Source organism: Primulina eburnea, chromosome 13, assembly GCF_022965805.1.
Source record: "Primulina eburnea isolate SZY01 chromosome 13, ASM2296580v1, whole genome shotgun sequence".
NCBI lineage: Eukaryota > Viridiplantae > Streptophyta > Magnoliopsida > Lamiales > Gesneriaceae > Primulina > Primulina eburnea.
Window position 1 is genome coordinate 16,844,601 of NC_133113.1, and position 22,176 is coordinate 16,866,776.

The 22,176-nt window shown below is 37.7% G+C and overlaps 1 protein-coding gene across 3 annotated transcripts; it reads left to right on the top strand.

The window, feature by feature from the left end:
* Nucleotides 1-6,589: 6,589 nt before the first annotated feature.
* LOC140809823 (uncharacterized) lies at nt 6,590-21,911 on the top strand. Of its 3 annotated transcripts, XM_073167565.1 has the most exons (12): nt 6,669-6,737; nt 6,835-6,930; nt 7,641-7,695; nt 7,828-7,905; nt 15,553-15,635; nt 17,375-17,426; nt 18,588-18,677; nt 18,777-18,845; nt 18,977-19,078; nt 19,628-19,696; nt 20,673-20,729; nt 21,705-21,910. In XM_073167565.1, exons 4-12 carry the CDS (start codon nt 7,870-7,872, stop codon nt 21,789-21,791), a joined length of 645 nt encoding a protein of 214 aa, XP_073023666.1. In that variant the 5' UTR covers nt 6,669-6,737; nt 6,835-6,930; nt 7,641-7,695; nt 7,828-7,869; the 3' UTR covers nt 21,792-21,910. The 3 variants fall into 3 exon arrangements, with proteins under 3 accessions (XP_073023663.1, XP_073023664.1, XP_073023666.1); XM_073167562.1 differs by lacking the exon at nt 7,641-7,695 and having other exon boundaries at nt 6,590-6,737; nt 21,705-21,909; XM_073167563.1 differs by lacking the exons at nt 7,641-7,695; nt 19,628-19,696 and having other exon boundaries at nt 6,590-6,737; nt 21,705-21,911.
* Nucleotides 21,912-22,176: the final 265 nt, after the last annotated feature.

Here is a 22,176-nt window from a genome sequence, read left to right on the forward strand (position 1 = left end):
CTTCTATGAGAGAAATATAAATTTTAATTTATGAAAGTGTTCCTAGATTAAAATTTGGCCAAATGACTAATGTTTTAGAAAATAGTGATTTTCACAAACATTATTATGGACTAAATTAAATTAATTCAAGTGTTGAATTAATTAAACACTAGTGGACCTAGTAGAGTCCAAATAATTATATTTATTCAAGTGTTGAATTAATTGGGCCTTGTAGAGCCCAATTGGAATTAATTATTTAACTAGTGGGCTTGAGTAAAATCAAGTAAAGTCCAGTTGGGCTCAAAATGTTTGAGACAATTAAAAGTCAATGGGCCTTGTAAAAGTTACAAGCCCACATGCAAAGTATGCTAGGGTTTGCATGCTTGGGAGGTTAAGAGGCTTGGAATACTTTTTAATAAAATAATGAAAAGCATGGGGATCAACTTTTGACACACCCAAGACTAGACTTCACTCCCTTATTACTTACTTGAGTTGGCCGAAATTTTCCTTCCCTTTTCTCTCAAATTTTTCTTCATTGTGTTCTTCAATTTGTTGGAGAAACAAAAATCTTTTCATTGAAAAATCCTCAAGTTTTTCTAGTGCAAAACTTGAGGGGATTTACCTTGTTAAGTGGTGGGCCTAATTCTTGAAGGGGAAGGAAGCTTGTAGACTTGTCTTGCCAAAGAAGAGCTTAGTTGCTAGTCAACTAAGTTGGAGCCACCATCAATTTTTTAAAGTTGATAGGTAAATTACTTGAACATCCTATGAATGTATGTTTATTTTTGTAAATATTACACAAGAACAAGGGGTGGCCGAAAATTTCTTGCATGAAATTAAAATTTTTGACTTCCGTTGCGCTTCCGGCCACCGTAACCGGTCCGCTTTCAGATTGGGCATGCAGAACATCTAAGAACTGTGTTGAAAATATTGAGGGCTGGGAAATTGTATGCCAAACTGTCGAAATGCGAGTTTTGGCTGAGACAGGTAGTATTTTTGGGACATATTATATCCGGAGACGGTATATCGGTGGATCCCAGTAAGGTTGAGGCAGTGATTTCTTGGCCGAGACCAACTTCTGTGCCAGAGATTCGCAGTTTTATGGGTTTGGCAGGATATTATCGACGTTTTATCAAAGATTTCTCCAGCATTGCTAAGCCAATTACACAGTTAACTCAGAAAAATGCACCGTTTGTTTGGTCTGAAGAATGTGAGACCAGTTTTCTTGAATTGAAGAAAAGATTGACCAGTGCCCCGATCTTGACAATTCCATCAGGTACTGGTGATTTTGTGGTTTATTGCGATGCATCTCACCGAGGGTTGGGTTGTGTTTTAATGCAGCGAGTACATGTTATTGCTTATGCCTCAAGACAGCTGAAACCCCATGAGATTCGATATCCAATTCATGATCTTGAATTGGCGGCCATAGTCTTTGCATTGAAGATATGGCGACACTATCTCTACGGTGAGAAATTCGAATATATTCTGATCACAAAAGCTTGAAGTATCTGTTTTCACAGTCCGAGCTGAATATGAGACAGCGAAGATGGCTGGATTTATTGAAAGACTTTGATTGTGAAATCAAGTACTATCCGGGGAAATCCAATGCAACAACAGATGCACTGAGTCGAAAGGTATGTTCCCTATCCTTATCTACTATGGGTGTTTCAAATTTAATTGAATACTGCTGTTTGTCTGGACTAGTATTTGAGACAGATCGGAAACCCATGAGATTATATAATATTCAAGCTGAACCAGAGCTGATTTTGAAAATTAAAGCTGCTCACAGAGTTTATCCGAATGTACAAAATTCGATTGATATGGTCAGAGCTGGACATCAATCGGAGTATCAGGTTCGAAACGGTATTTTGTATGTGAATAACTGTATTGTTGTGCCGAATGTTTCAGAATTGAGACAAAGGATATTGGCAGAAGCGCACAGCAGCTGATTTAGCATTCATCCTGGTGGCAGAAAGATGTATAATGATTTGAAGACACAATATTGGTGGAAACAAATGAAAGCTGATATCGCTACATTTGTATCGAAATTTCTGAACTGCCAACAGGTGATAGCTGAAAGAAAGAAACCTGGAGGACTGTTACAGAGTTTGTCTATTCCTGAATGGAAATGGGATCACATTTCCATGGATTTTGTGACACAGTTACCGAGGTCCTCACGAGGTTGTGATGCAATTTGGGTTGTGATTGACTGATTGACCAAATCGGCATGCTTTATTCCATACAAAATGACGTATCGATATGATCAAATGGCTGATATTTACGTCAGAGAGGTAGTCAGATTGCACGGAGTGCCGAAGTCGATTGTTTCAGACCGTGATCCTCGGTTTACTTCGCACTTCTGGCAAAGTTTGCAGCAAGCTCTCGGTACGAAGTTACATCTGAGTACCGCATATCATCCCCAGACTGACGGACAGTCAGAACGGATGATCTAGACATTGGAAGATATGCTGAGAGCTGTAGTGCTTGACTTTAGCACTAATTGGCAGGATGCATTTCCTCTTTGTGAGTTTTCGTACAACAATAGCTATTAGACGAGTATTGAGATGGCTCCATTTGAGGCGTTGTATGGAAAGAAGTGCCGATCCCCTCTTTATTGGGATGATATCTCTGAAGTTCCTGAGACTAGACCTGATATGATCAGAGATATGACAGAAAAATTGAAACTGATTCAGAAGAAAATGAAGGCAGCACAGGACAGACAAGCCAAATATGCCAACCTTCGACAACGACCGTTGGTATTCGAGGTAGGAGACCGAGTATTCATGAAGATTTCTCCTTTTAGAGGTGTTGTCAGATTTGGCAAGAAAGAGAAATTGTCTCCAAGATATGTTGGTCCATATGAGATTCTCGAGAAAATAGGAGATCGTGCCTATCGACTCGCCTTACCGCCTTCATTATCTTGGATACATAATGTCTTTCATGTATCTATGCTGCGGAAATATCTCCCAGATGATTCTCACGTGATTCAGCCAGGCGAGGCAGAACTTGATGAAAGTCTGAGTTATATCGAAAAACCGACCCGAATTATTGATCGTAAGGAAAAGCAACTCAGAACGAAGACTATTCCTCTTGTGAAAGTTCAATGGACTCGTCATGGCATTGAAGAAGCCACCTGGGAGACTGTATCGGACATGAGACAAAAATTTCCAACACTATTTCACTGATGTAAGTTTCTATTCAGTTTCTATTTTATGCCTTCTTATTGATTTGATTGATTGCCTGTGATTTCGAGGACGAAATCATATCTTAGGGGGGAGAAATGTAATGCCCGAGAATTAATCGTTTTTAATTAACGATTATTGATTTATAATTTAATGTGATTATGGAAGGGCAACCGAGAGACGATTTAAGGTAATGTGCAATAATTTATGTGCGAGGACAGAGCACCTCGCGCATATGCGCGACCAGACCGGGCGCATATGCGCGAGGCAAGCTGAACACCTCGCGCATATGCGCGAGGGTACCCGAGAGTTGTGTAATTTTTGAAGGACCTCGCGCATATGCGCCAAATGAGGGCGTTCATATGCGCGAGTCCCCGTGATGCTACGTGCCGAGACAGTAGGTCTCGCGCATATGCGCGAGAGGTATTTTGACAAATTTTTGGAGGATGGCAAGTGTGATTCCATGCATGTAATATATATATGTAAAACAACATATTTCCTCCATTATTGAAGCAAAATCAACCAAGAAAGGTTTCAGGGAAAAATCTTTTACTTCGTGGATTTAAATTGATCTTGTGAGAAATCCAATCGTTAGATTTTGAATCCAACTTCAGTACTGTGTTCCTATCGACGCAGGCTACAACTGGACCTAAGTTTTACTACGTTTTGACATGTCTTGAAATTATGATATTGTCAGAATTGAATGAGATTCATATATGATGTTCTTGACATGTTAGACATCATAGAATCGAAGCCAGATTTAGAAACAAATCGATTATGGAATTGTTATTATTTTCCAGGTTATATTGATTGGTATTGGACATATTTGAGTTATGAATTGATTACAGGTTGTAGTGGATATCAGTTATGGATTGTAATTGATATCTGTTGATAGGATATTAACGAGGATATTGAAATTGTGCCGTTATGCCGATGATTTGAATTAAATTCAGATTAATCAGATTCAATGTTGAATTGAGAATGGACTATTGATATTATGATTATCGTTATGTCATTTCAGATTTACAGAGAGAGTCTTGAGTTCAGAACTGATATTACTTCAAACCGAGACTACAAACGAAAGGTATAAGTCAATGTGGTATTGAGAGATCGACTCAAGTATGATATACTTGGGTTTCCCTAAATCACATACTTATTGTTATTAAATGCATTGATTTGATTATTATATGATGTTCCATTGATTTATAGGAAGCATGTATTAGATGAGTGACCTTGTGACAGAAGTGCCTGATAGTGGTGGGATCGCCACGGGCACATTGCACGATGTCACAAGATAGTGTATTGGCGATAGTGCCAAAATCTATCACCGGATGATTGGCTATCGATGTGGATAGAATTGGAGTTTCTTCTATTACTGGTGATCGATACCATATCGATGTGGATAGAATCGGAGTTTCTTCTATTACTGGTGATCGATATGGAATGCCAACATCTGGAAATCGGGATCCCTTGACTAGGATTGAGTCTAGTCTGAGTCGTGGAGTCACGAGCATTGTCGACAGTTTTATATTGATTATGTTTCCGAGTTTGATATATATTGTTGTTACCTGTTCATGCTTTTATGTTTATCATATGATTGCATGCTTCATTGATTTATATTTGGATTATATTCTCACCGGAATTATCCGGCTGTTGTCGTGTTTGTATGTGTGCATGACAACAGGTGGGACATGATCAGGGTCGAGGAGATGACGAGAGATCAGGATTAGAGTGGAGACCACGGACTTTGATGTTGCTGTAAATATGGTTTGAACACTTGATAGTTAGTTGTTGAACTTTAGTTTGTACTGAATGTATGATGTACAGGATTTGTACCTTATGTTATACTGATATGTATAATAGTAGGATTTCTATTACGTTCCGCATTTTAAAAAAAATTAGACCCTGTTTATTATAATTGATTAAATTATCCCAATGACGATTATGAACTTTATTAGCGTCCTGGTCCCCACACTATATGTGAATAATGCAGGTGAGGATACTTTTGTTTATACAAAAGGTCTTGTTGATTGAATTGGCTGGGGCTGATGGTGCACCGAAACCCGAGGAACTTGCTAGTTTTCCATACAGTTGATGATTTAGCAGTACTCTGAATATTCTTATGTGATGAGCCACCAAAAAGAAGATGCACCTTCATGATATGAGTAGTACAAATCAAATCTTTTAAGCCCTCTTCAACTGTACAGTACATTACATTGAACAGTCTCGGAATCCCTCTCATTCTCGTGTGGGTCGGTTCATTCATGTTCCCTCCACCTAGAAGCCTGCCAGGAGCCGCTTATTGTCCGTGCAACTGATGGCACCGGCGATCACCCCTTCCCTCTTCGGTCCCGGGCCTCACATGCCACCAGCTTCCGCTTGGTTCGTCCCCGAACCACACGGTACTAAGAGAGGTCGGCTCTGATACCACTTGTAACGCCCCAGATTCGACGACTGTCCTCACTGTATCAAGACGGGTCTTTCCAGCGTGCTTATGTCCTCACTCACACGCACCTTGGGAAATTTCCAGGAGGTTACCCATCCCAAAATTGCTCAAGTCAAGCACGCTTAACTTTAGAGTTCTTATGTGATGAGCTACTGAAAAGAAGATGCACATTCGTGATATGAGTAGTACAAATCAAATCTTTTAAGCTCTCTTCAACTGTACAATCCATTACATTGAACAGTCTCGGAACCCCTCTCATTCCCGTGTGGGTCGGATCATTCATGTTCTCTCCACCTAAAGGCCTGCCAGGAGCCGCTCATTATCCGTGCAACTGATGGCACCGACGATCACACTCCGCCCTCTTCGACCCCGGGCCTCACATATTTGGTTTCCCATTTTTTTTTATTCCAACACAATTTAAAAGCAATATAAGTCAAGATCGTTTCAGATACTATTTGTGACCCAGTAAAACTCAATCATTAAAATCAACAAATATAAGGGTAATTTGCCATTTTTATTATTTTAAAGAATTGAAACAAAGTTTTTTGGGTGTAAAAATATAAGAATAAAGTGAGGTTTGAGTTTGGAAATTTATCTTTTTAGTTTAACACACATTCATGTTTTTCTAATTCTAAATTTTGTTTGCAATGCTATAAAGAGTATATTTTTTGTGAAACGGTCTTACGAATTTTTATCTGTGAGACGGGTCAACTTTATCGATATTCAAAATAAAAAGTAATACTTTTTCATGGATGACCCAAATAAGAGATTTGTCTAACAAAATACGACCTGTAATATCGTCTCACACAAATTTTTGCCTACTTTAAAAACTGGTTCCCAACTAACCATAATCATAACCAAGACCATAACCGTTAGAGAAAAGAGATTTCTTGAACCAGCGAACCTGTGGTTCCGATATGAATTACGGCTATTGTTTTATCTTCATATATTTTGTATTATTTAAAGTAAACACTTATTTAAAAGTAAAAAAAGAAAAGAAAAGAAAAGTAAACCCTCTTTCTAAAACCCACTTATGATCCATAGCTAAATCAGGACCCTTCCTGTTTCTAAAACCCATCGACTCCAAAGCTCTAACGGTGATTTCCTCTTTCATGGCCAACGCTTTTGCACGGGTATGCTTTCTCCTTCTATCCTCGCAACCCCTTCATTTCCATTCCTTTCATTATTGGTGATTGCTCAATTCGTTTCTCCTTTTTTGTTTTGTTGCAGTCTCGGCGAGTTTCGGGCCGGATTTTGCTGCATCTGACGCCTACTCGTTCGTCCCATGAGCTTTCCTTGGAACCCTCTAATTGGAAGTTGAAATTGGTGCGTCATTTTTCTCTAAAATAAAGAGTAAAATTGAGCTGGTGTATTTATTGTATTTCTAATTTCATTGTGAAACTTTTGCCCCACGATAAATTTTTTATGCCATTAACATGTTATGAGGGAGTCTAAGGTTTTTCTTAGATTGATGGATTTCAGAAGATGGATTTTAAATTAATTGATTTTAAATTATTTAACTTACTTGAATGGATAAAATTTTAGTGAATTTCAAATTCATTGCATGTCAAATTATGCAATTAATTTCAACTGTAATTATGGTGGATTTCAAGTGATCAAATACATCAATCCAAACTCAACCCAAGATGGTTTTGACAGAGCATCTACTCTGGTTTTTTAAGCTTTCTTTTTCTTCAGAGTATCTGCTGACTAAAGCTTCTTGAATCACTTTCACAATACCGAACAAACAAAATTTGAGTTGAGTGTGTCCGGCTGCGACCTTTTTTAGAAGTTTGTCTTTTTGTCCATTTTTATTGACAAAGCATAGGAAGATTTTCAAAAATGACCTTCCCTCCATACGTGTTAAAACAATGACCTCCACTTCACTAAATACACATTATCCTACATTTGAGACCAATGCATATTAGTCCAATGCCTTGTACTTCCTAATTCTCATATGTAATAACGAGCTTACAGTTGAAGAAATTGATAAGATGTCATAGAAAACTGCTGATTTCCTTTTTGCTTTTCTAAAGATGTTGACGACAATGAGTACTCTTTCCAAGATGCTCCTTTTGCTTTATGTCATAGGTACTGCCGTTTTGGTTTACTATGCTTACTTCGTGGTTGATTGGTTGGGCTTGATAATTTTTCTCTAAATATTGTACTTCGAGTTGCTTCTTATTGTTTATTTCGATTCGTTTGTCACATGTTGCTTGATAGGAAGCCAATCCACCAAACTCAAGCTGGGTAAGGTTGTTCAGTATGCAAGCAAAACCTCAGGCTCAAGTACGGAAAATGGTACGATAATATCTTCCAACATTGGATTTTAACTTTCTTTGGTAATTCAAGAACTTTTGCATATATTTATCTGATGGTTAATGATGTGCATGTGTAATGCGAGTGAACTTTGATGCATGAGAAAAATTCACCACTCAGACAACCGAAAAGTTTAATGACATTATATGAGAATTAAACATTCCAAAGTAAATTTCACCTTCCCTATGTAGCACGGATACCTTAATATTTTTTTTTGAAGTATCGGATACGGATACGACACGGATACGGATATGACACGCGGATACGCGTGTCGGATATCTCAAAATCCGTATTGTTGTCTTTGTTTAGGGTTGACCAGCCGGATACATTTTGGACACGGCGAGGACACGCCATGGATACGCGTGGGTACGTTTTTCGGATACGTTTGTGCAAAAGTGCAAATATTTAAAAGTTTTAGGGGTTAATTAAAAAAAAAATTAAAATTCCTATGGACTAAAAAGAAAATAATTTAAAATAAATTGGCCTGAGCTTTCAAATCCCTAAATACATTTTTCCATCTCTTTCATTCCATTTCTGCTCAAGCGGCTCTGAATTCAACCGATATGGATGGCTGATTTCTTTTTACTTGCTTAAGATGGATTTTGCATTTAATATTTTGTACTTAAGATATTATGATTAATGAAATATTACATCTATCATTGATTCAGACTCAAGTACTTTTAGTGAGAGAATTTTTTGAAAATGCTTTCCCTCTCACTTTCCTTTCTTTCAGCCGACCTCAACCTCTGTATCATCTACAACCTCATCTCCTGAGTCTCGCCGCCGCCCCGTTTATCTGAACCCGCCGGCGGCCGCCGGATTTCTTCTCGTATTTCGTTTCTTCCGATTCCTTTCGTCTCTTACTTCTTAACCTTCGGTTGGTCTCCTTCATCCAGCCGAGCTTCTTTGTTTCAACCCTATTTCCGGCTGAGTTAGTTGGCTACTATTCTTACGATTAATTTCAAAACCGGGTCGGATTTTCAGTTTCAACACTGGGAAAATGTCTCATGCCATGAAGACGACGGTAAGAGAGGGGACAGTCAAAATCGAATTTAAGATATTCACACTAAAGTTGGCTAATGGGGGCTCGACGATTCGGTGGTGTGAAAAAACAAGGAATGCGAGCTATCTGATGGATCTAGCTCGTGACGAAGCTACATGGATCAACTCTAAGCTCAGAAACTTCATCCTTAATCCCCAGTCGTGTGTGGACTTCAATCGACTAAGGACCAGGAGTGCGACGGTCATAGCACAACGCTTCGTGAACAAAAGAGGCTATTTCATAGAGATTTCGAGATTCTTTTCAAAGGGGAAGAAACAAAATATCATCATTCCATGTGGCTTTCAGGGTCTAGGATGGATAAGGATATCAGAAATTCTTATTAACCTTCTGTCTGGTGAAAAACAGGTACTGGAACAACAACCAGCTGCGTATGGTCAAGATAAAAACAGAGATACAGACAAGCAGAATCGAGCTCATCAGAAAGGATGGGCTTTCAATCAAGGGATGAAGAAGCCTAACGAGGATAATGGCTGGCAATTTACAAAAAAAGATTGGAACGAAGCCATTATCATCACTATAGGAAGGGTCAACGTATCGTGGATACAGGTTGAAAGGCTACTGGGAAAAGATGTGAAGAGAAGGATCGAAGTACATCCTTTTCAAGCTAACAAAGCGGTTTGGTGGCCGGAATGCACAGAGGAATTCTCGACTTACATTAATTTGAAAAGAGGTTTTTTCGAAAATGGAGTGACACTTGATTTTGAGGTATGGAGGCCAAACATCAATTCCACACGTTCGGTAATCAAGTGCTGCAACAGTTGGATCAAAATTTTGGGGCTCCCTTGGAACCATTGGTCGTTGGACAACTTCAAAATGATCGGGGCAAAATGTGGGGGTCTCCTACAGGTTAGTGAGGACACAAGGCGTCTTCGAGACTTAGGGGCAGCCAAGATTAAGGTTAAAGGATCAAGAGATGGGTTCATCAACAACAAAATAATGATTCCCTTAAACGGGGTCAACGAGGAACTCACAATCATTACACAAACTTTTGACAGTCAGGCCTTCGACAACTATGCAAAGCAGACATATGCCCAAGCATTAATTAACGGCAAGAAGAAGGTGGCAGGTCGGGGACTTTCTGATAATGGCAAATACATGGATAATATTGGGACGAACACAACCAGACTACAAGAAAGAATTGAACAGGGTCACGGTCTTCGGAACAAGAACGGAGAAGCAGCAGAGCAGTCAACCTTACCGGTAACTCAGTCCATTGCAAACAAGGCGGAGAAAATCATACATAATGTTACTCCAAAACCGATCGACGAGTTTCAAAGATCTCCAGTCCTATCCTTATCAAATTCAGAAGACAAAGAGATGGGCTTATCAGGACATGAAAATGGGCAGAGTTCAACATTCCAAGTTAATCAACAAAGCTATTGCAGAAAATCAAACAATGCTACCTTTGATGCTTCTGATGTGGTTGAAGTTGGGGGAACAGTCCATGCCAATGAGCTGTTCTGGAAGGCAATCTACAACACAGATTACAACAAGCAGAGGGAGGTTCATGACGAAGATTTTGAAGATACCATTCAAAATGAATCAGAGGATGACATAATTGATGACGAATTTGATGCTTCTGAATCGGAAAGTCACGCTTCCTCTCACTCGGACTACATAGTCAACAATGAATCTTTCAGTGCGGACATTAAAGGGTTATTCGATTCACAAGAACATAACCAGCAACTCTTTCAGCATTCTATTCTAGATAATCCTAATCCTTCAGTGGGCAAGGTACTTTCCAGCTTAACATCGCAAAAACTTTCACTCTCTTTAACATTCAATAATTATTTCCTTCGTCTTCCTATCAATTGGGGTTGTCGCTTGGGTTCTGTGGGGTGGGGCAGTAAGGGACAGTCAAGTGTTCTCATTAAGTATGGGTCCGAGGAAAACAATTCCAAATGCTATGAAAGGGGGACAAAATCAGATGCTGTCTGTGTCATTCGAGAAGCGTTCAGTAGCTCAGCGGGTGCAATTGAATTAGGAAGATCACCGGGTAAGATGAGTAGAGAACTTGCTAGGTTGAAATGTGGGATCAACTACGAGAAAGGATCATCTTCGAAGGGCTGCGTACGTTTTCCATGAAGATTTGCTCATGGAATATTAGGGGGGGAGGGTCGGCGAGAAGGCGGGAGTTAGTGAGAATGGTCATTCGAAAGGAAAATCCTGATATTGCGGTGGTGTTAGAAACAAAGAAAAGTGAAGTGGACCGTCGTTTTGTCTCAAGTATTTGGAAATCAAGATTTGTTGACTGGGTAAGTTTACCTTCGGAGGGACGATCAGGAGGAATTCTAGTTATGTGGGATCCAAGAGTGGTACAGGTCAGTGATAATCTCATTGGGAATTTCTCTGTTTCTATTCTATTACAATGGAAAGAGGGTTGTAAGTGGTGGTTTTCAGCAGTGTATGGACCTTGCAATCCGAGAACAAGACATCTATTTTGGGAAGAATTAGCAGGCTTGCACACAATCTGTGGGAATATTTGGTGTGTAGGAGGCGACTTTAATGTTGTCAGGAATTTGAGCGAAAAAATAAACAGCAACACAAACACAGTAAGTATGCAATGCTTTGACACTCTGATTCAGGAGTTGGGTTTGCTAGATCCTCCATTACTCAATGCGAGGTACACTTGGACAAATTTCAGGGACAACCCAATATGTTCAAGATTGGATCGGTTCCTTATTACAGAGGGCTGGAAGGAAATCTTCCAAACTTTCAGGCAGTCAGTACTGCCGAGAGTAACTTCTGATCACCACCCTTTAGTTTTAGACACCACAAAACACAAATGGGGACCATCTCCTTTCAAATTTGAAAATGTTTGGTTGACACATAACAACTTCCAAAAGTCTTTGGCAGACTGGTGGGAAAGTGTGAATCATCAAGGTTGGGAAGGTTATAAGTTCATGCTGAAGCTAAAAGACATAAAAATAAAGGTTCTAAGCTGGAATAAAGAGGTATTCGGAAATATTAATGAGAAAATTTCAGAGCTTCAAAATAAGCTTACCCGGTTGGATAAATTAGAGGAGGCGGGAAGGTGGTCGGATTCTTTAAATGTGCAGCGGCGAGAGGTAAGGTGCGAGATGGAGACTATGCTTATTCGAAAATTACAAATGGACTCTCAAAAGGCAAAGTTGAAATGGTTGAAAGATGGGGAACAGAACACAAGATTCTTCCATTCTCTTTTGCAAAACAGGAGGAATAAAGCCATTATAGACAAGATAGAGTTGGACGACGGGTCATTGCTCACGGATGAGTTACAGATTGAAAATGAGATCATTAATTACTACAGACAATTATACAGGAAATCTGAAGGGGATGGATCGGGTTTAGATGGAGTGGAGTGGATGCCAATTAACATGAATGAGGCCGAGCAGCTGGAAAAACCTTTTTCAGAGGATGAAATCAGAGGAGCAGTGTTTGACTGTGACGGTACAAAAGCTCCGGGGCCGGACGGGTTTACTTTGGCATTTTATCAGAAAAGCTGGGATACGATCAAAGATGATCTTACAAGAGTGTTTGTGGAATTTTACAATGATGGGATCGTCAATGGTAAAACAAACGAGACCTACATTTGCTTGATTCCGAAGAAAAATGGAGCAACGAAGGTCAAAGATTTTAGGCCCATCAGTCTAGTTACAAGCCTGTACAAAATTTTGGCCAAGGTTTTGACAAATAGATTGAAGAAAGTATTGAGCAAAACAGTGGCGGAAAGTCAATGTGCGTTTATTCAAGGAAGACAAATAATAGATTGTTGCCTAATTGCCAACGAAGTCGTCGAGGAGTATAGAAGAAAAAAGAAAAAGGGATGGATTTTGAAGGTTGACTTGGAAAAAGCATATGATAATGTAGATTGGAGATTTCTAGATTTCGTGCTTAGAATGAAAGGGTTTGGGAATAAATGGAGGAAATGGATCATGGGTTGCGTTTCGAGTGTTTCATATTCTGTTTTCATCAATGGTAGACCAAGAGGAAAGTTCAAGGGGGAAAGGGGACTAAGGCAGGGTGACCCCCTATCCCCTTTTCTTTTCAATCTAGTGATTGATGAGTTGGGGAGATTGGTTGATAATGCAAAATCAACAAACGCTGTGCGAGGACTGCAGGTTGGCAAAGTTAAAGTCGAGATATCACACTTACAATTTGCGGATGATACTCTTTTCCTCGTCCAAAATGCAGCTCATTTGATCAAAGTAGTGGAACTACTTCAAACATTCTGCTCAAAATCAGGTCTGAAAATAAACTTCGATAAGAGCTCTTTGCTAGGATTGAACCAGGCTGATCAAGAGACCGATGAGCTAGCTGACACGGTGGGATGCAAGAAAGAACAATGGCTTATCAAATATCTCGGGGCACCATTGGGAGGTGACCCCAAGAAACTCGAATTCTGGGCACCAATCGTTTCCAAAATGTCAACGAAACTGGCTAGCTGGAAAAAATCATTTTTATCTCGGGGTGGAAGATTAACTTTAATTTCTTCGGTGTTAAGCGCTCATCCTACATACTTCATGTCACTGTTTATGGTGCCTCAACAAGTAGCAAAACGAATGGAAACTCTAATGCGGAACTTTCTTTGGGATGGTGCGGATGGGGAGGCTCATTGTCATGTTGTTAAATGGACTCTTGTGTGCAGGCCGAAAGAATTGGGAGGTTTAGGTTTAAGCAGCATACGGCTGAGGAATATAGCACTTTTAGGGAAGTGGTGGTGGAGAAGTGCGACTGAACAGGACTCTATGTGGAAAAGAGTTGTGGGAAGCATTTACGGGTAGGCTGATAATGGAAGGGATATCAAGGCGGCTAAGAATTCAACTTTCAGAAGCCCTTGGAAGTTCATTTCTCGGTCCCATTCTTCCTGCCAACACTTGATTGGAACCGTGCTTAAGGGAGGGAATGTTTTGAGATTTTGGGAGGATACATGGGTGGGTGGGGTGTCTTTCAAAAATCTTTTCCCAAATCTTTTTCGTTTGTCTTCGTCTGTCAACAATTCTATTGCCCACTACTTCACGGTCCCTGTTAGCCAAGGCGATTCAGCTATTCATTGGGATTTCAGGTTTAGAAGAGGGTTGAACGATGTCGAGTTGGGTGAGTTTACTAACCTTTTAGAAATTCTAGAGCCAGTTTCTTTGAGTGTAGGCTCATCTGACTCAGCGGTGTGGTTAGGGGATTCGTCGGGAGTCTTTTCTGTTAAATCTCTTTACCACTCCTTCTTCCAAGATTCGAATAATCAATTCTCAAAATTCCACGACAACATCTGGAAAGTGCCAATCCCACAAAAGGTAAAGGTTTTCTCTTGGATAGTTGCTTTGGAAAAATTGCAAACTTGTGACAAGCTTCAAAAGAGACAGCCGAATAATGTACTGTCCCCTCAATGGTGCACCTTGTGTAGAAAAAATGACGAGAATCAGGATCATCTTCTGCTACACTGTTCTTTTACGAGGACAATTTGGATCAGGGTTATGCAACACATGGGCTTCGAGTGGGTTTTCCCCAAATCTTCAAGAGATATGTTGGTCATGGAAAATGGAATTCTGAAAAAGAAGGAAGGTCGACTGTTCTGGTATATTATTGTGCATTGCATTTTTTGGTCGATATGGACGGAGCGCAATAGCAGAATTTTCAGTGACTAAAGAAGAGTCGACGGAGTGTTTATGGGAGAAGATTAGATTCAGAGTGGCGACTTGGACTACCAGAGTTCAAGCTTTTCATCATTTATTTATATCTGATCTTGTTAGGGATTGGCGTTTCATTCTAAGTTGACTTTTTTATCTTTATTTTAGCTTCAAAAAACCGGTGGATGTCTCATCCACTTCCTTTGTAACTTTTTTTTTTCAAAAAGTTAAATAAAAATAATGTTTCGTATCAAAAAAAAAATATTACATCTATCTATATAATTTTTATTCAATACTAAATTTATATATATATATATATATTTTATTGATTGTCGTATCCTAGCTATATCGTGTCTTATATTTTCAAAATTTGACTTGTCGCCGTATCCGTATCCGTATCGTATTCGATACGATACTCGTACTCTTATCCATGCAACAGAGGACCTTCCTATCCTATTTGGGAGAAAATTATCATAACCCTCACTTTTCTTGTTCTATAAGTTGCGATTGAAAATGAACAAAGGATATAAATTTATATATACATATATATCCCATCAAAAGAAGGTTTCTTCTATGAAGTTATAAAGAATATCTGACCTCAGTGCCACAGACCTGTGCTCTAGTTCGTGTATGTGCATGCTTTTAAAAATACTCTTAGCGACAAATTTCTTTTTATGAAGATGGCTAGAAGATTGGTTTAATTGTTTTGATGTTTTAATGGCGATCGTAAAGTCAATTTTTCTCCGTTCTAGCATTCATATTTAGCGATTTCATTGCTATTATTCCGGAAATACATTATGATTTTTAAGTTTTGGTAAATTTCCCTTGTCCATCATCTCTTTGATTAATTTGCCTCAGTTTGCTTGGTTATTATTATGATGATTATCATAATCATCTCATGTTAGCCTTAAACATACTGGCTAAACATTTATTTGGCACATGCTTAAATGTTATTGCATGCAGGGGGCTCTTCAAGTGTCAATGTCAAGTCCTGGATTTGTATATGAGCCATATTCACCTCGTGAACCAATCTCTTTTTGGAGTAGGTGAGTGGGACTATTGACTTCTGCGATGTGCTCATATGTCTTATATCTGTTAGATCATTTTGAAAAATCATCATTTTATGAGTAACATTATGTTACATGTCTGTTATGGTCAAGCTGGTACAAAACGTTGATCCAGTAATGCCGGGAATCTCATACTCGTGTGGCTAGTGATAGAAACAGCATGTTCTTTAACTAGTATAAAACTCTGTGTTTTAAGTGTCATCAATATTGAGAGAGCGGTATATTGAGCTAGTAATTTCTACTATGAAAACCATAAAGATTGAATAAATTCTATAGATTGGTATTCAGAAGCTTGTTTTGGCAGATTGAAACATGTATGTTCATGCTTTCTGCCGTCATTTAGTAATTGACAAATGTGTTGTAGGAACACTTTGTAATGATAGTGTGGGCCCTGTTAAACAGAACCATGACAACCTTTCACAAGGTTGTAGGAATGCTTTATACCTTTTCAGTGAATGGCGCATTGGCGCGGGAGTAATTTTATTGTTAATGTAAAATATAACTAACAAAAATGTCGTACCCCTTATGATACAAAGGGTATTTCAGAGTTGATAATAAACAAAGAAAAAGGACCTTCAGAAATTAGTTATCAAGTCACATCACATGTAGATTGGATGTTACAGCTTGAAATGTTAGTGATGGATTAACATTTTTGAGTAATAAATTTTGTTGGATCTATTCTGAATGATATGTTTAATCTAAATGACCATAAATATCCTAGTTCAGTTACCATGAATTCCAACTCATTTTACATTTTTTATTTGATAAAATTATGTTCTAAATTTGGATTTTGTTCATCATAGGTGGTGGTTGTTAGTAACAGATTTAAATGATGAATTATATTTTATCCCATAAATCAGCATATCAGTATTTCAGAACTTACTTTTTGGTGGTGGTTGATAGTAACAAATTTAAGTGATGAATCATATTTTCTCCCATAAATCAATAAATCAGTATTTCAGAACTTACGTCGTAAATTGCTTTCTCTGTTTATTCAGCTCTGGCAAAAACTGGAACTAGTATATAATTAAGCAAAAAGAAATAGATGAAAATTAATGACAAAGTTTTGCCTTCACGAGTTCTTAGAATTTACGATACAAAATATTTGTGCTTCTGGGTTATGAACTTTAAAATTATGTGAATATGGGGGCCGTTTTGGAATTGAAACTCTTGTAGATTTGCTGACATATTACAATCAGATAGTTGCCCAATCTAAAGCAGTTATTTTCTAACGAGCAGCAGTCTCTGAATTAAAGAATTCCAACAATTGTCTTTCAATTTTTAATTTATTTTAATATCTTAGTGACCCTCCTTGAGTATGGAAAACCCAATCTTGAGTCTGAAAGTGTTCGACGACCTTCAAATCTTAGTGTTAATAACTTAATTCCACTTGTGCCTAAGCAACCTCTTGAGCTGTAAGTTGTACCCACTTACCCCTCTTTTCATTATTTGCACCACTTTACCCCTTTCAATTGTATTTTCAACCCACTTTGTCATCTTTTAATGTTTGGTGTACCTCATTATTTAATTCCTTTACCTCTCATATAAGTTTTATTTAATTGAAATTTGTTTTTAAAGTCGTTCGAATTTAATATAAGTTTATTGGTTATGATAATTAAAAAATTTCTACCCAGGCCACTGTGGTGATAGACAATTGATCATGCATACTCTTATTTGGTTTTGTGATTAAGTGTCTTGAAACTTATATTGTGGGTCAGATGGTTCTCAAGAGACGGCTGGAAAAGAACAAAAGAAGATGTAATTTTAGAGGTACAGTATAGTCTCATGTCTTTTTTCGGTTCATGGACAAAATTTATTAATTATTTGTTTCACTTTGTGGTTTAGAGCATATTCACAATAATGATTCGTTATGAGCTTTGGCTTTTGTGCTGTTGCTAAATTTAGGTCGAGTTTGGTTGCATTTCCAAAAACATGTTGAAGTGCTTTTTTACCTTTGTATGTCTCTGTGGCCCCACAGGTTGGGAAATGTGATTGGATGTTCATCTCCAATATCTGACTATTAGTATTCTGGAAACATTGCGGTGATTTCCATGAATCACAAGCATTTCATGTACATGGTGGACTGGGAATACATTTTTTTCCTGTCCATCTCTCCTGAAACCTGGTGTGTATGTTCTATAGCACGTGTTTAATGCATCTCTCTCCTCTAAGAACTATGAATCCATCATTCTTCCAGTGGGGAATTTGCTAATATCAATTTTTATCATCGGTTTACTAGTAGAAAATGATGTCAACCTAGTTAATATAAACTCGGAGGACGAAATATCTCATAACTTGGGTAAAGTGGTTGGTTTTACCTGTTGCTGTGATAACTGAACCATTTAAGAACGACTGTCTGAGGAATATTGTTTTGAGTGAATTGAGGGCCCATGTCACAATGATCTGTAGTGTACCAATTTGTTCTTCTTTATTTGTGCATGTGTGATCAGAGAGAGACAGAGAGGGAAACCTAGATTTTGGTTTTGTCTCATGTACCGTGTTGAGAAACTGAGTGAGTAGTTATAATTTGTTATTCCCTGGCACAAAAAAGTTATACCATAAATAAATATATATAAGTAAAATACGCATATGGATATCCAATATCTAGAACTTCAATACAATAGAAATATATGTCCGAATCAAACAAAATAATTCTATCAAGTTCTACAACTGGGAAATGGTATAAAACTCTAGAAATACCTTATGCTTTACTTGTGTATAAAACATTTTAACCCACCCATTTCATGGAAAACTATAAATAAATCCTAGATACCACCCAGGATAAAATGACCTTCCAGTGGGTAAATCGAGTTCTAAAACTGGAAACTGGAGCAAATAATTTGATGCTGCTTTCTTCTACTTACATACCTGTTACGAGGGCACAGACCTAAGTTATTTTAAGTTTGAGATTCTATCACTTTGTATTTGCAGCTAAAAAGTGCGTATGCAATTTCAAAGTTGAGAAAGTCTGGATATTCAAAACAGAAGTTCTATAAAGAAGCTGTTGATTTATACAAAGAGGTTTGTGTCTGCCAGATGAATCTGCATGGTTAGAATTACACTTTCATGCATTATTTTTGTTTCTCGGTTCTCATTTCTTGTTTTTCACTCTATGCTCAGATAAATACCCAAATGGCCAATGGCGACAAAGTATTATTGAGGAAAGCAGTTACGGAGAACATGTACTCTGTAGGTTTTCGCCTCTTTACTACCGTTGGAGATATTATGTCAGTCACTTTTTACCATTTGCGAAAGATACAAAATTTTCTGCTACTTTTTTTCAAGATAAAACTAAGACATTTTTTAAATCTTCAAAACAGGCCCTGAAGAACGAGATCAAGCACAGAGAGACACTTTGGAGTTATGTTTACTGGGAACTAGTGATGCCTCTACAAAAAATTCGAACTCTGCGGGCACGACTGGCAAGTATCAATTAAAGTTGAAATAAGCAACTGTCTTGTTTGTTTAGGTAGCCTGTTTTCCGTGATTTATTTCAATAACTGTGATGTTTATTCGAAAATAAGTTATTGAAAGTGGTCCTATTCCCCTTGTCTAGTTTCTGACCCTGTGCTTCTAAATTTCTTTTTATTTTTTCTATGTTAATTTTTTAAGTGGAATTTTTAGTTTGAGCATTTTAAGGATGGGTATGGTGGTTGGTGGTAGATAGGTATCATTTACCTGTGCCCTTGAGGATCAATAGAGAGCTAAATTTGGCCATGAGGGGTGGAGGAGTTTAGGTTTAATATCTATTAGACCATTGCCTTTTTTCACAAGGACAAATACTCTATCATTGAGATGTCTGAGTGCCTCAGGAAGATTCATCTTTCTTCCCAACTTTGTCATATGGATTGATATTTTATTTTACTACCATTGATGGATTCATGACTTGCCTAATTTTTATAATGGAGGTTACAGGATAACGACATCTTCAGTCTGTTTATGAGGTATTAAGAATTATCTGTCTTTCCCAGATTGGTGTTGACAGAAGTGACCTCAGTAAGGTGTTTGTACAGCTTACTCTTGAATTTCTTAGCAAACAGGTAAATTTGCGTTTTGCTGTTTCTTTGTTGCTTGTTTTGTTTGTCAACAATCAACACTAGATGTGAAACTCAGTTATGCACGTGATGTTGCTGATACAACTTGACTCCTCAGCATCTAACCATGTTTAACAATTGAATTTTATGTACTTTCTGATGATTTATACTTCTCTAAGATTCCGAGGAGTGAAATGCTTCAGTCGGAAAGTATAGTTTTCCCAAGTTCAATTTTCCTTGCTAAATGATGTAAGGCTAGTTATCAAATTATTTTCTTATGTACTGTTTAAGTGGAATGGATAGCTATAGAGAAATTTGTCACCTCTTATTTTGTCACTAGGAAATTTGATACAGAACTAGTAATATAACTGTACCTGTGCGCATCATTCATATGCGATAGAACGACAAAATTGCTCTTTGAACTTGAGTGAATCATACCATAATGATTCAATTTTTCGTTCTCTATGTATCTCAACAGTTTAATACGTATTTAAAATTGAAGAACGAGGATTTTGCTTGATTCTTTTATGTCTTGCTACATTAAATTTGTTTGTGCATGCTTTAACTAGCATTGTGTGCGTGTGTGGTCCAAACTTTGAAATGTTTACTCTCCAGCTTCTCTTGATGTATGTTAGACCATTAGATATCTTGTTTGTCTTTATTTCCGAATTGAAGATATTTTGAAAACTTTGATATATACAAATTTGAGAATACGGTGTGATGCCTTTTGTAGTAGTTGAAGGTGGAAGAAGGAAAAGTTGATCGGGTTATACTTAGAATTATGGTAATTACCTCCAAACAATCAAGGCCTTAGGTGAAACTTTCTTTGGGGCTTGTATTCCTTAGAAAGGTGTTTTCATGGTGGTGTTTAGTGGCGTTTTATTTGCCTAGACTGGTTTTGATAATCTAATAATTGGCATTTCCATGTGCACTTGTATTTTCTGTTGATTAAGTTACTTTTCTGCTCCTCATGTAATTGCAGAAGTTTGAGGCTTATGACTTCAGTGGAGCTGTCGTTGCCGGCAACAAAGACAAGGAGGTAGGTCATAATGCTCCAATCTTGAGCTGTACACTTGCCTAGTCTCACCTTATTTTTAGGACGTTCTTTTTTGCGGTCACCATTAAATGAATCATGCTCATCCAGTATTAGGAATTATGGTCCGTATTTTGAATATCGAAAGCGATAAAAAATGATGAAAAATAAACACAAGATTTGTAGTGGTTCTATCTCGATGTGAAAGCTATGTCTACTTGATACCGCTGCAAATTTCCACATAATGAAATCAAGAAAACAAAGAGAATTTTACAGAAACATGTCCTTTCTCGAAATTCTTTTCTTGTCGGTCTCTGTATCTCTCTATTCGTGAAATCTCGTACGCTACCAACAAATATAAATAATATCAGGGCTACTTTAAATTTATGCAATATACCTAAAATATCTTTAAGTAAATAATTAGGCTCCACACATATATTAACATCTAGATCATTTAAGTGGGTAGAAACCCATCAAAACCTTGTGCTACGTAAAGATGTGCATTGACTACAGACTTGTTCTCTAGACCCAGATAGTACCTGAAATGAGCTTTATAAATATACTTGTCCTGAACACCGACTCCATGAATATGTTTGAATCTCTATTTCCAAGATCTAGCTCGAATCCTTAAAATCTGATGGGATATTAAATGTCTCTCTTTTCTGCCGACCTCTAGGATGAAGCAAATCCATGTCTTTCAATATGCAAATTTCACATTGTAGTTGCATTCTTATATCAACTGTTTGTCATATGGACCCCAGGTGCCATATTGAGTTTCTTTCTTAGTTGGAAAAATACTAGTTGAGCAAGACTCCACCTGCTTAGTGGGGATTGAGTCCAATCGCCCATACTATCTGGTTTAATCTTACCAAATATAGTTTATAAAGTTTAGCCTATTCAAAGTTGTACCTACGTGATATACTAGCTAAGTTTCTTCCCGGACTATAGTTTGATGTTTCCATTCTTCTCCACTTTCTCCAGGTTCTTGTACGTGATATATGGGTGTTTGAGAAATCACTTTTCCACCAAGGTGCATACTGGCGGCTTTGTGGGCGAATCAAACTTTAGTTGTCACTTGGTGATGAGTATCTTCTGAATTTTGTGCGATTTTGCGTTGTTTAAGAATATCTGAAATCATTATGCCGTTTTTTGTCTCTAAAGTTGAGGGTGTATTTTGTTCCAAATCCTTAAAATCTTTTGGATTTATTGAAACGTCTATTATTAAAATACTATTGAATATTTTTTTAAAAATTATAGCCTATGTATATAAACTCGTACCACTCGTTTTAACATACGACCCAAGTACTGAATAAAATAAATGCGGTTTAAAAATCTAAAAGGTGTGACCAACCGAAACATTTACTGTTTAAAGTAAAACATCTACATAATACTAAAAACATGTCAAACTTCAAAGTATAAAAATCATAAATGTTTTGAAATATTGTTAAACCAT